At 50.9% G+C, this 12,369-nt stretch overlaps 1 protein-coding gene across 1 annotated transcript; it reads left to right on the top strand.

Moving 5' to 3' along the window:
- Positions 1–376: 376 nt before the first annotated feature.
- On the top strand, positions 377–12,317 carry BRI3 (brain protein I3; the record flags this gene model as incomplete). Its single annotated transcript, XM_014588479.2, is given in 2 exon segments — positions 377–479; positions 11,901–12,317. Coding segments are annotated over 2 exon segments (236 nt in total), but the record flags the coding sequence as incomplete, so codon positions are not given.
- Between the last annotated feature and the right edge of the window lie 52 nt (positions 12,318–12,369).

The raw sequence follows: 12,369 nt of genomic DNA, 5'->3' as shown, positions 1-12,369 counted from the left end.
GGGGAGGCCGGCCTGGGCCCGCCAGGACCGTCCTCGACGGGAGCCCTGCCCAGCCTTCGTCCTTGTGCCACCCGGGACCCGGCCCTGCTCTGGGCCTGGATCCTCCTGGGGGATCTCGTGCTCCGGGCCCCGCTTCCCGGGAAGGGCGGTAACCCTGTTGGGAATGAACTTGGTATGAACAAGGGCTGTTTGCAATATGCACCCGATGAAGCCCAGGGTAGACGCTTAGAGGGTTGACGCTTAGTGAGGCTGCCTTGTCTCACTGTGGAAGGGACAGGGATATTCCGGGGAGGGCCCGGGGAAGGGCAGGAGTAGTAGTTCCCATACCTCTTGGTCTTCCTTTCTGCCCCCTTCTCACGCGCCTTCCCACCCACAGGGATACCCACCGCCCACCCCAGGGTCTACAACATCCACAGTCGGGCTGTCACTCGGTACCCTGCCAATTCCATCGTCGTCGTCGGAGGCTGCCCAGTCTGCAGGTGAGTCTGCAGCCTGGGCCCATCTATTTGCTAAGTGCACACATACTCTGGGCCTTACAGAGGCAGCATCTTTTGGGGGTGCGGGTCAGGTTTTACTTGGGTCATCAGGCTTGGAGAGGCCGACTGTAGTTTGGGAGCTAGTGAATTTTGCCTTATGACGAGGTCCCTTTCCCTGGGAACTTTCAGAGTGCACTTTGGGGCATTTGACCCAATGAGGAAGATACAGAAATATTACAGTAGAACTGAGTCTCCTCCCACCCCACCTCCTATCCCCAAGCTCTGGGACCTGCACAGAATCAAGTTTATTTTCCTTCTGTTTCTACACGTGCTTGGTTCTTTAAAGGGATGGAGGGTTTTGTGAGGAAGGGGCATTTTGAAGGAGAAGTGACTTGAGTGGGTTGACCAGTGTATTTACGGAGCCTGGGGTCTGAGAGCCGAAGGAGCGACAGATGTAAGGGCTACTGCATCCAGAGTGGGACTTAAAAACTGCTGGCCATTAGCTGCACAGTTCCGAAACGCTGTGGTTCTTTGTTCAGGGCATGAGTGATTTGTTCATGTTCTCACACTGGAGCAGGCAGAAACTTTCTGACGACTTTTCATAGGGATGGAGGTGCAGCTGTTTTATAATACATAGGTCTGGATGATTTCAAATTCAGGTAAGACTTAGTCCCTTCCCCTGGCAGATAGGGTATTTAGATGCTTTAGGAAGTCAGGGCAGAGTTGTCAGGGATGGGGTGTTCTACCTGTGTCTGGGAGAAGGAAGTTAGGCTTCTGAGATGGAATTAAGAAGCCCTGGTTTATACTTAGAAATTCATTTGAAAAATGGATCTGGGGAACCAGCAGTTAGCGTAATGGCTGTCGCTGGACTCCCATGTAGTCGACCGCGGTTCCTGTCCCGGACCCGGTGGCTTAAAACTCACGCCGGGCGCATGTGCGTGCATGCCCAAGATCCCGAGAGGAGAATGGAGGAGAAGGGATTGCGGCGTGACCATCCCCCCTGGGGGATGATTTCTCGCTTTCTGTCTCTATGTCTCTCTCTGTCTGTCTGGCGAGTGCACGCGCCCTACAGTGAAAATCTCTCAAAAAAAAAAAAAAGGATCTGTAAGGCCCAGAGTGGAGTTACAGAGAAGTTAATGATTTCAGAGCCATGGGGACAGTGTACCAGGGAAGAGGGAGGGCATCCCAGAGGTGGGGGCTATAGGTCTGGGTGTGCCTGGTAAAGGGGGCTGCTTGCTGGGAGATGTCCTGGAGGTTGCAGTGCCCACCCAGGACACCATTACAAGCCCGGACTGTGTTGACTGTTCTGACACAGCTTGGGGTGTGGGGGTCATTGTTCAGCTGAGAATGTGAAGGGGGAGGGGAGAAGGTCAGAAAACTGGAGGTTCTATTTCTCTAGGAGCTGTCCCTGAGGGTGCCAGTGCTGTTTGGGTTTGAAGGCCTGTGAAGTGGGCTTGGTGGACAAAGGGCATGGACTGTGAGCTGGTCACATGTGGATGAGCAGGACAAGGGTCAAGACTTGGTGCCTTGTGGACAGAACCATTGGGTATGGTCTGGAAAGTTGTATGAAGAGGTGGGTGAAGGGAAAGGTTTTCTCTGTGCAGCTTTGAAGCTAGTCCTGGGTGCTCAGAGCTCTGCCATGTGCAAGACTCCTCTGTTTCACTTAGCCCAGCTGGAGGATTTTAAGGGCCCCCTTTTTTCGTGTGGGGAGAAGCACTTTGAGTGATCTCCCAAGTTTAAGGGGAGGCGGCAGGCCAGCTGACAGAGGGAGGATCAGGAAGGTGCCTGGGATGAGTGGGGGGGGGAGGGAGCAGCTGAGATTTCAACAACCATCCATCTATGTTTCCCCCTCTCCAAATGCAGTGCTCAGCCTGTTGGAGGAACTGGGTTCAAATCCTGGCTCTGCTGGGCAAGTGGGGTCTTTGTCCTTGTCTGGAAATTGCTGTTGGATGGGATGGTCTATGAAGCTCTTAGCCAGACCCCTGAGCTCAGGGGATGGGAGGCTGGCAGCAGAGATGCTAGGAGCTGTGGTCAAGTGTGGGGCATCCAGGCTCCTGTCCTGGCTGCTGTTGGGGTGTAGAGCATTTTACTTTCCCTGATGGTTCCTTTTCTCTGAGATGGGAGATGTGTCATTTTCCCTAGTTGGAACAAAGGCTGTAGTCTGCTTTTCTCCAGGTATTGGGTTTGGGGCTGCCCAGAGGCTGGGGGACTGGGGCAGGCAGGCCACCTTAATCTGGGAACTGGCTGCTTCTCCTCTATTTGGATCATTGACCTCTCTGCTAGGCAGCGGCAGTAGGCAGTAAGGTGGCTGGGTCCTTTGGAGACAAGTGTGAGTGGCCGTTGTAAGTTGGGACCAACACACTCATATTCTGGGAGCCCCTCGTGTCTGGGTTGGAAGGAGTGGAATGTCAGGCAGGGTTCTCCCAGCCTTCGGGTACTACACACGTGGTGTTCCTGCTCTCTGCCAGCAGAACTGTGGCTGCTGGAGAGTGGCCCTGGCTCTCTAGGACTTTTTTTTTTGCCTTTGAGACAGTGGCAGTGACTTCAGGTGTGGAACTGGGTAAGGTTTGCCCCCCAGGAAGTGGGCTGGGAGATGGACAGGGGAATAGATCACTGAATTAAGAGCGGGAGGCCAGTCTTCAGAGTGCTGCTACTGCTGCTGGTTTGGGGAGTGGGCGTGTGGTCCCTGGGCCTGTCCTCTGGGGAGGGAGAATGGAGGTGTTTCCTTGGAAACAGTGAAGTCTGGCCACTGTCTGGTATTTTAGGATTGGAAGACTGGATGCTTCTCAAGGGATTACACTTCTGCTCTTCTTCAGTCTAGCCTGTCAGGCTTGTCCCCTTCTTTTCCTGGTAGGTTGGCAGGAATTTGCCCCAGTCACACGTCTGTGATTTCCTCTGAGCAGGACTTGGCATAGAGGCCTGTGTCGCTTGTCACTTTGCCATCCCGTCTGAGCCTGCTTTTAAGCAGTCTGATTCCATCTTCTCTTTTTAGCTGTTCGTAGGAAAGCATTTCTTTTTTATTTTTATTTTTATGTTTTAAGAGGTTTTTGCTATAGGGCACATGAGCTTGCCAGAAAGACAGAGACAGAGTGAGAAATCACCCCCTGGGGGTGTGTGGCCACACTTCAATCCCTTCTCCTTGGGCATGTATGCACACGCGCCTGGTATGAGTTTAAGCCACCGGGTCTGGGACTCAAACCGTGGTCAACTACATGGGAGTCCAGCGAAATAGCCATTATGCCAACAGCTGGTCCCAGGAAAGCATTTCTTTTAGCCCCAACAGATGAGGGAGGCTTGTGCTTTGCCCTTCCCAGCCCTCCTCATGTCACCCCTGTCCTGCCTGTGGTCTATGTGGACTGAGTATGGCCTTGGCCAGGATAGAATGCCCATGCAGATTCTAGGCCTCTCAGGGTCATCCTCTGCCCAGTGAGGCCCATCATGCCTCCCCTGGGGGCATGGGCTATTCTGAGATTCAGGAGGAGGTGGAGGTTGTGGGTCTCTGCACCCTGGCTTATGCCCACTAAGTGTAGAATGACTTGGTTGGCTTGTCTTGTGCTGGAGAGGAGCTTGCACTCTGCGAGAGAGGTGGATGGGGCTGTTGGGAAGAAGCCTGGCTTCATAAAGCAGTGACTGCAGGGCCCTGCCTGCACCAGGCACCCCACAAATAGTAGCTGGGTCATCATTAGGTATTTTATTTTGGTGTTGACCAGATAGGTAGAAGGAAATCTAGGAATGAGAGCGAGATCTTGGAAGGCAAGAGAAAGAGTTGAGTAGCTGGCAAGGTGTGGTGCTGTCCAGAGGTACAGGATCTGGCACCTGGTAGTTGGTGTGGTGGTTGTTGGTGCCCTTTGGAGAGCTTTAGGGGACAGAGGCAGGCTGTTGAATGCTGGGGTGGGCACAGGGTGACAAGGTGGAGTTGTGACAGGGAGCCTGCTATAGAGCCTTGTGCTGCTGGACAATGATGGGTAGCTATTTCTCTGACTCTGAAGGGAGAGTCACCAACGTTGGTGAAGGTGGACAGATGATCCAGGACCCACACCTTGGGCTGCATGCTGGGCAGGGTTTGCAGCTGCAAGAACCAGAGCCTACCAGAGTTTCTTTCTTTCTTCTTTTTTTTTTAATAGGGTGCATGCGCTTGCCAGAAAGACAGAGAGAGAAAGCGAGAAATTACCCCTCAGGGGGGATGGCCACATCACAATCCCTTCTCCTTCATTCTCCTCTCGGGATCTTGGGCATGCCCTCACACGCGCCTGGTGTGAATGTAAGCCGCCGGGTCTGGGACTCGAACTGCAGTTGACTACATAGGAGTTCAGTGACATAGCCATTATGCTAACTGCTGGTCCCAGGCTTCCAGAGTTTCTGACCTCAGACTCAGCCCCCTGGCTGCAGGCAGATTGGCACCTGCAGGGCAGGGTGTGGTGGGACAAGAAGCTGCCCTGGGAAGGTTTGCTTTCTTCTGCTTGGGGAGGCCTGCAGCTATATCTGGCAATTGGGCTTGTTGGTAGCTGCCCCGGAGTGGGTCATTATGTTAGAGGTGAACTCTTTCTAAACAAGGCAGCTTCACCTGTCCCCAGGGGGAGCCTTTTTGGAGTAGAGACCTTAAGATAGCCAGAGACTGGTTGGCGCTGCTTTGGAGCCATCTCATCTCTACTTCAGGCCCGCAGCTTTTGTAGGAATCTGTGGTCTCTTTTCTGAGGAAGCTTGTCCCTCTAGGTAGGACTGGATCATGTCTTGAGGCCCTGGAGGCTACCCTGGGCTTGGAGAAATGAGTAATTGGGGATGAGCCAGGAAGGCTGTTAGATGTTTGAGGAGGGTCTCCTGGAAAGAGGGCTGGGGCCTGGCCATGATTAGGCAGCCCATCTGGATTCACATCCCAGCTGTGTGGCCTTGGAGGAAGCTCTGGGCCTCAGCCTTCTGTAAAAGTGGGGCAGTTATGGTACCTGTGGTGTGGGATTGCTGTGTGGACATGGAGAGTAAGGACAATTCTTCCTTGGTGAACAACTCAGGGTTTACTCTCCTCCCAGCCTCCTCTGCCCACTCTGCCCCTTATGAAGCAGAAGCCCCTTGCAGTAGAGCCTCCAATGTCTTGCTCAAACCAGAAGCCCTCCCAGGGCCCAGCTCCAGGCAGACGTCAGCTGGATCAAGCGCCACTTTCCCTGTAAGGTTAGAGTCAGGAGCCAAAGGAGCACTTTCAGAATTAATCAGTTCCCTAATTTCTCCAGCTCCCATGATCCCTCTCTGACTCCTCCCCCACATGACCTATTGTGCAAGAACAGGGAGGGGCCTTCTAACCACACCTAGAAGGCCAAGCTCATTTTGGATTCTGAGCCAGTTGATAGAGTTGAAACTTGTCCTGACTGAGTTGGGCTTTTTGGTTTTGGAGTGAAAGACATTGTGAGGCCATTTGGGACAGGCTGGCAGGGCAGCTGCTCTTCTCCTGGGACAGGAGTTTCACCATGTTCCAGCCAACAGTGGGTATTAGGGAATGGGCAGCTCTGCAGTTTGTGGAGTTTTGCTAAGTCAGGGTTGGTCTAGAGGCTGGATTTTATTTCTCATTTCAGAAGACTTTGGGTTTTAAAAAACTAAGTGTTGCCAGCACTCCTTTTGAGGACCAGGGCTGCAGAACTGTTGTGAAAACATTAAGGTTTGTGTAGTCAGACGTGAGGCTCACATCAAATAGTTTAAATTCAGATTACAGCTAGCCACGCATCAGTTCAGGTCACATGCTGCTGCTGGGTGAATTTGCTGTAAACTTAAATATAGTTCTGCCTCCAGAGCTTTTTGGCTTTTCCACTTCTCACTCAGACTGAGCCCATGGTCAGAGTTGAATTCAAAGATGGTGGGCAGATCTCTTCTCTCCACCCCTTAGGCTTTTGGAAGCCTATTTAGAATACTTGGGTTCATGGGATGAGCAGATGGCATAGTGGTTATGTTGCTGGACTCCCATATGGCTGACTGTGGTTCGAGTCTTGGACCCAGAGGCTTGAAACTCACTCCAGGCATACGTGCCCAAGATCCCGAGAAGGATGAAAAAGGGATTATGGCATGACCATCCCCACTAGGGATTGATTTCTCACTTTCTGTCTCTCTGGAGAGTATACACATCCTAAAGCAAAAATCTCTCAAACAAAACAAAACTACTACTTGGGTTCAAGTTACTGTTTTCTAGGACAAGGTTCTTGGGTCACAGATGATTGTTGCTGGCAGATGCTGAGCCCCATGGGGTACCCAGATCCCTGCAGCTTCCCACAGATACAGAGGCCTCAGATTTCCTTGGGAGTGGGGTAGAGGTGAAAGCAGGAGTGGACCTTGAAAGGGGTGAGGGTGCTGCAGGCAGCTTCCCTGGAGGGGTGAATCTGGTGCTAGTGCCCGAGAAGTCAGTAGGGGGTACGTGGGCTAAAGGGAGTGATGGATTTAGGTAGAAACTTCAGTGCTTTTGAGGAGCAATGTGGGTGTTTTCCGGTGCGGGGGGCAAGGCTGGGCAGTTTCCCCCATGGCTCTGCTTTCTTTTTCAAGTCTCTGAGCAGCTCCAGGGGCTGAGCACTAAAGTGTTGGGTTGTGATCCTGGGAGTTGCTGTGAATCTCAGTGCTAAGGTCTTGGGGCAGGGAGAGCCCAAATGAGGATGACCAGCCGCCTTAGGCTTTCTCCAGCTACCCCTGTGTAGACACAGGTTTTGGGGTTTGGATGGAGAACTAGGGAGGATGGAGGTACAGGCTGTTGCCCTGGAACACTTGACCCCAGAGGACAGCAGCAACCTGCAGAAGGCATAGCTCATCAGAAAAGCACACCAGGCAACATGGGAAAGCCTCCAGCCCAGCTCCATCACACCTAGAGGGCTTGGTTAGCCAGGGGCTTTGTGCCCAGCTCCAGGGTACCAAGGATAACCAGCCAGCACCCAACCTGGCCCTATCCTCCTCCTTGGCAGCTCCTGGAGCTTTGGAGCAAACAAACAGCTCTTCTGGCTCTGCTTCCTGACAGCTTTGGTCCTTCAGTGAGTAGCCCGGGCAGGTGTTTAGGCAGACAGTTACTGTCCTGGGGTTCGTTGGTTCCAGATGCCCCTGGTTTCATCACAGACCTCTGAGGGGGCTCTCTCAGAGGGCAGGCCTTCCCTTTGGAAGGTTTTCTCTGCTGGCTTGCTTTTGCCCTCTGCCTTGAAACATGCGGACCTGGGTGTTCCTTGGGAGTTGCAGGTAGCACATCGTGCAGATGCCAGGAAGAAACAGAATCCGTAAGCGTTTTTCAGTGGTCAAAGGCCACCTGGCCTTCCTCCAGCCAGTCTGGAAGCTCAGCCCAGGGCAGCCTGTTGTGTCTGTCTGTATGTGGGGACATAGCTGGTGGCTTAGGGTCTTCCTGAGGCGCCACTCCCCTTTGTCCCACTTTGGCAATATTGGCCTCAGGTGATTTTCAATTGGGTCCTCTGCCAGCCTGGTACTTGGTGAAGCCTGGGCCGAGTGTGCCATGTACTTGGCACTGTTGGGTAGAGGCATCTTGCTCCCCAGGACTTGTGGGGCAGCTAAAGAGCAAGGTGGTGACTCAATGACCTTGTAGTACCTAGGATGCTTTTTTTGGGTGAGATTTTTGCTATTGGGTGTGTGTGCTTGCTGGAGAGAGAGAGAGACAGAAAGCGAGGAATCACTCCTCCAGGGGGATGGCCACACCACAATCCTTTCTTTGTTCTCCTGGGATCTTGGGCACACATGCACATGTGCCTGGTGTGAGTTTGAAGGCACTGGGTCCAGGACTTGAACTGTGGGCGCCCATGTGGGGGTCCAGTGACGTAACTGCCACATTATCTGCTGGTCCCAAGGATGCTTTTTAAAAAGTACACACAGAAAATGGTAATTTTGCTAACAGACTCAGGCTTGCTGATTGACTTTGCCTTAGTGCAGGGCTTCCCTATGGGCCCCACACTTCAGTCCAGTGGCATGCAGTATGCATGGTGGCAGTGTCATGTGAATTTGGGAAACACTGAGTGAAATGAATATACCTGGTGCTTTATTGCAGACTTCTAGCCTTTCGTGGACTAATGCATATCTGACCTTCCTAGGAGGGGAGAGGTTTCCCCAAATTGTCTAGCCAAAGAATCCCCCTTGCTGCAGAGTTTATTTGGGATACTAGTGTTTTGGGACAAGTGCCTTGGGAGAGGCTGCCAGAATTTACTGTCCATTTTAGATTTGCTTTAGGCAACTCCCTCCTGAGTAAGGCTCTTGGAGGTAGGTTGGTAGGTGGGCACCGAGTTTGACTTTTAAGAAGTTGAAAATCAGACTTTTAGGGACCAGCAGATGGCATAATGGTTACATCGCTAGACTCCCATGTAGTTAACCATAGTCTGTCCCCTGGGCCCGGTGGCTCAAGCCTCATGTTGGGCGCATGTATGTGTGTGCCCAGAATCTTAAGAGGAGAATGGAGGAGGAGGAGGGACTGCAGTGTGGCCATACTCCCTGGGGGGTTTTCTCGCTTTCTGTCTGTCTTTGCTCTCTGGCAAACTCACATGCCCTATAGCAAAAATCTCTCTCTCTCTCTCAAAAAAAAAAAAAAAAAAGAAAAAAGAAAGGAAAGCCAGACTTTTGGAATATCCTGGTTTATTTTTTCATATTCCCAGAGAAGCAGGGAGCATGTACTGGTCCTATTTCTGGGAAGGAGAGGTCTGTGACACACTTACTGGAGCTGGGATTCCTGGCACAGCTCTGGCTCCAGTCTTGCCCTGCAGGGGTGTGGACAACAGCACCCTTTTCTGCAGCACCTAGAAAGGCAGCCTGAGAAAGGGCTACCAGCAGCTGCTGCTTCGGCATCTTGAGACCAGGAAACTGCGATTTGCTCTTAACCCTTATTGTCTGATAATTTGTCAAGCTTTGACTGTCCTCTCTACACAAGGTAGCAAAAGGAGCCAATGGTTGCTTCTAGGCCAGTGTGGGCAGAAAGGATGGTGCAATGTGGGTAGGGGCTGAGGAACCCAATGGTTGATATCAGAGAAGGGAGCTAGCAGCTTTGGAAATGTCAAGGAGGCCAGCAGGGGATATGATGGTCAGGATGCTGGACTCTCATGGTCAACTGTGGTTTGAATCCTGGACCTGGTGGCTTGAGAATCACGCCAGTCATATGTGCATGTGTGCCCCAAATCCCAGGAGAATGGAGGAATTGCAGTGTGGCCATCCCCCAAACAGGCCTCAGGTGCTGTCTTGGGTTCTAACCCTCCTGTCTCTCTCTCACCTGGGTGTGTGTGTATGTGTGTGATTTCTCACTTTCCCTCTCACTGTCTCTGTCTCTCTCTGGCAAGCATACATGCCCTACAGGGAAAAATGTCTCGATGCCAGATGGTACTCTGGGATCTCAAGTGACATTTTTTTCCCTCATAGGAGTTCTAAGCAAGCCCACTGATTGCATTCCTCTCTAAAGCAGATTGGGCATTCCTTGTTTGTGGTTGCCATGTCCCTGACCTGCCAGCTGTGATCTGCATCTGGCCTCCTTGCTTAGCCCTTTTCCCCCTGTTAGGGCCAGCTGTGATGTCACCTGGAGATCTTTCCCAGCCTTGCCTCTACTTTTCCTGGTCCTTTGTTTCTTCTGTCCTGGTAATTAGCACTTTGGCAGGTTCTCCTGGTGAAGCACAGGTATTAGATTGGGAAGGGGCACTTCGGAGGGCTGTCTGGTGAGACTAAAGCTTTTCTCATTGGGGCTGAGCTGGCTGATGAGATCCTTATTTTTAAGATGTGTCCAGAACTTTCCAGAGGTAGCCTAAGGGACAGAGCTTATGGCTCAAACTTTCTACCTTTGGGGACTCTAAGATAACCCTATGTGCAGTGGCATGGGATTTGGGTGATTTCAGGTACCTCAGTAGTCATTTAAAGCAAACCTCACTTTTTTTAAAAGAGGGTGTCTTGATGATTATTATCTTGAAAGTTTTTGCTATAGAGTTTATGTGCTCACCATAGACTGAGAGAGGGAAAGTGAGAAACCACTTTCTAGTGGGGAGGGCCATGCTGTAGTCCCTTCTTTTCTGCTGCAGTCCCTTCTTTTCCATTCTCCTCTTGGGATTTTGGGCACATATGTATGTGGTGGTGTTTTCAAGCTGCTTGGTCCAGGACTCAAATCAAACTGAATAGTCAACAAGGTAGGATCTAGCCACCTTAAACCATTAGGCCACTTGATGACCCCAAGATTAAATTTCTTTTAAAGTTTTTTATTTTTTTTTTCCCAGAAATTTTTACTACAGGGTGCATGTGCTTACCAGAGAGATAGAGACAGAAAGCTAGAAATCACCCCCCTGGGGGGATGGCCATGCTGCAATCCCTTCTCTAGGGATTTTGGGCATGCATGCACACACACATGCCTGGCATGAATTTCAAGTTGCCAGGTGCGAGACTTGAACTGTGGTTGGCCACCTGCTGCCCCAAAGATTAAAATTTTTAAGTGGCCATCTAGATAGTGTGTGAACCTAGCTGATTTTAGTCTTTCACTAATTATTCCCTCCTAACATACCCTACAACCATTTGCCCAGTTTCTAGTGTTTTCAGAGATGCAAGAATATTTAACCAAACTAGAAAGAGGTTCTTACTACTCTGTCCTTTTATAAGAGCAAATGTGTGACAACTGAATAGTCTTGTCTTTGTAAATGTTGGGTAGGTTTTTTTTTTTTTTTTTCCCTCTAGGGCGTGTACGCTCACCAGACAGACAGAGAGACAAGAAAGTGAGAAATCACCTCCCAGGGGGGATGGCCACGCCACAATCCCTTCTCCTCCATTCTCCCGGGATCTTGGGCATGCATGCACACGTGCCCGGCGTGAGTTTAAGCCACCGGGTCCAGGACTTGAACCACGGTCAACTACGTAGGAGTCCAGCGACATAGCCATTACACTAACTGCTGGTCCCAATGCTGGGTAGTTTTATATGCAGTGATTTTTTTTTTTTTTTTTTAAACTATGTTTGCCATAGGGTGTGTGCATTCACCAGACAGAGGGAAAGTGAGAATTCATCCTCAAGGAGGATGGCCACATAGCAGTTTCTTCTTCTCTTTGTTCTCTTGGGGTTTTGGGCATGTATACACACACCCCCAGTGTGATTTTTAAGCCACTGGTTTTAGGACTCAAACTGTGGTCAGCCATGTGGGAATCTAGCACTTTAACCACTACACCATCTGCTGGCCCTATATATGTAGTGAGTAAATAGCAACAGTATTGTCATTGCTCTGTAAATCGGCAAAATGAGACTTGTCTTATGTGAGTGAGGTTTGTTGCTGAGGGAGCGTGAAGGCTGCCTTTTCATTCTTTTTCAGGCAGGTACTCACAGTCAGCCACCAGAGGGCCCACTGTTAGCCTAGCTATAGGTCTGTTCCTGTGTGCCAGGGTGAGTGTGGTGGGGACTTAAGGGGGGCCATCTGGCCAGCCTTGGGTGCTGTTGTGGGTCCTAACCCTCCTGTCTCTCCGCAGAGTCGGGGTGCTGGAGGACTGCTTCACCTTCCTGGGCATCTTCTTGGCCATCATCTTGTTTCCCTTTGGCTTCATCTGCTGTTTTGCCTTGAGGAAGCGAAGATGCCCCAACTGTGGAGCCACCTTTACTTAAAGGGAACAACACCTCTGGCTTTCCTACATCCAGCTCTCTTTTTCTAATGTAAATGTCGTGTACAATAGATTTATTTGATTCAGCTTCAGGACTGTTTTGTAAAGTGAGGTGGATAGATTGGCATGTGCGAGCCCAGGTTTCCGAGTGGAAAGGCAGCCACGTGGAAAGGCAGCCACGCTGCTCCTACGTTAATGACAACTCAAGAAAGCACTGCTGTTATTTTTTGCAGTCTTCAATTTGAGAAAGGTGAGAAATACTGTTTTAAATAAATGAGATTCATACTATTGTTTACTTGATTCTGCTTATTCAGCGCTTGCACACTGTCACTTTCACGAC

Source organism: Tupaia chinensis, unplaced genomic scaffold (assembly GCF_000334495.1).
Source record: "Tupaia chinensis unplaced genomic scaffold, TupChi_1.0 Scaffold000279_1, whole genome shotgun sequence".
Taxonomy (NCBI): Eukaryota; Metazoa; Chordata; class Mammalia; order Scandentia; family Tupaiidae; genus Tupaia; species Tupaia belangeri.
This window is presented reverse-complemented; position numbering and strand designations above follow the sequence as displayed.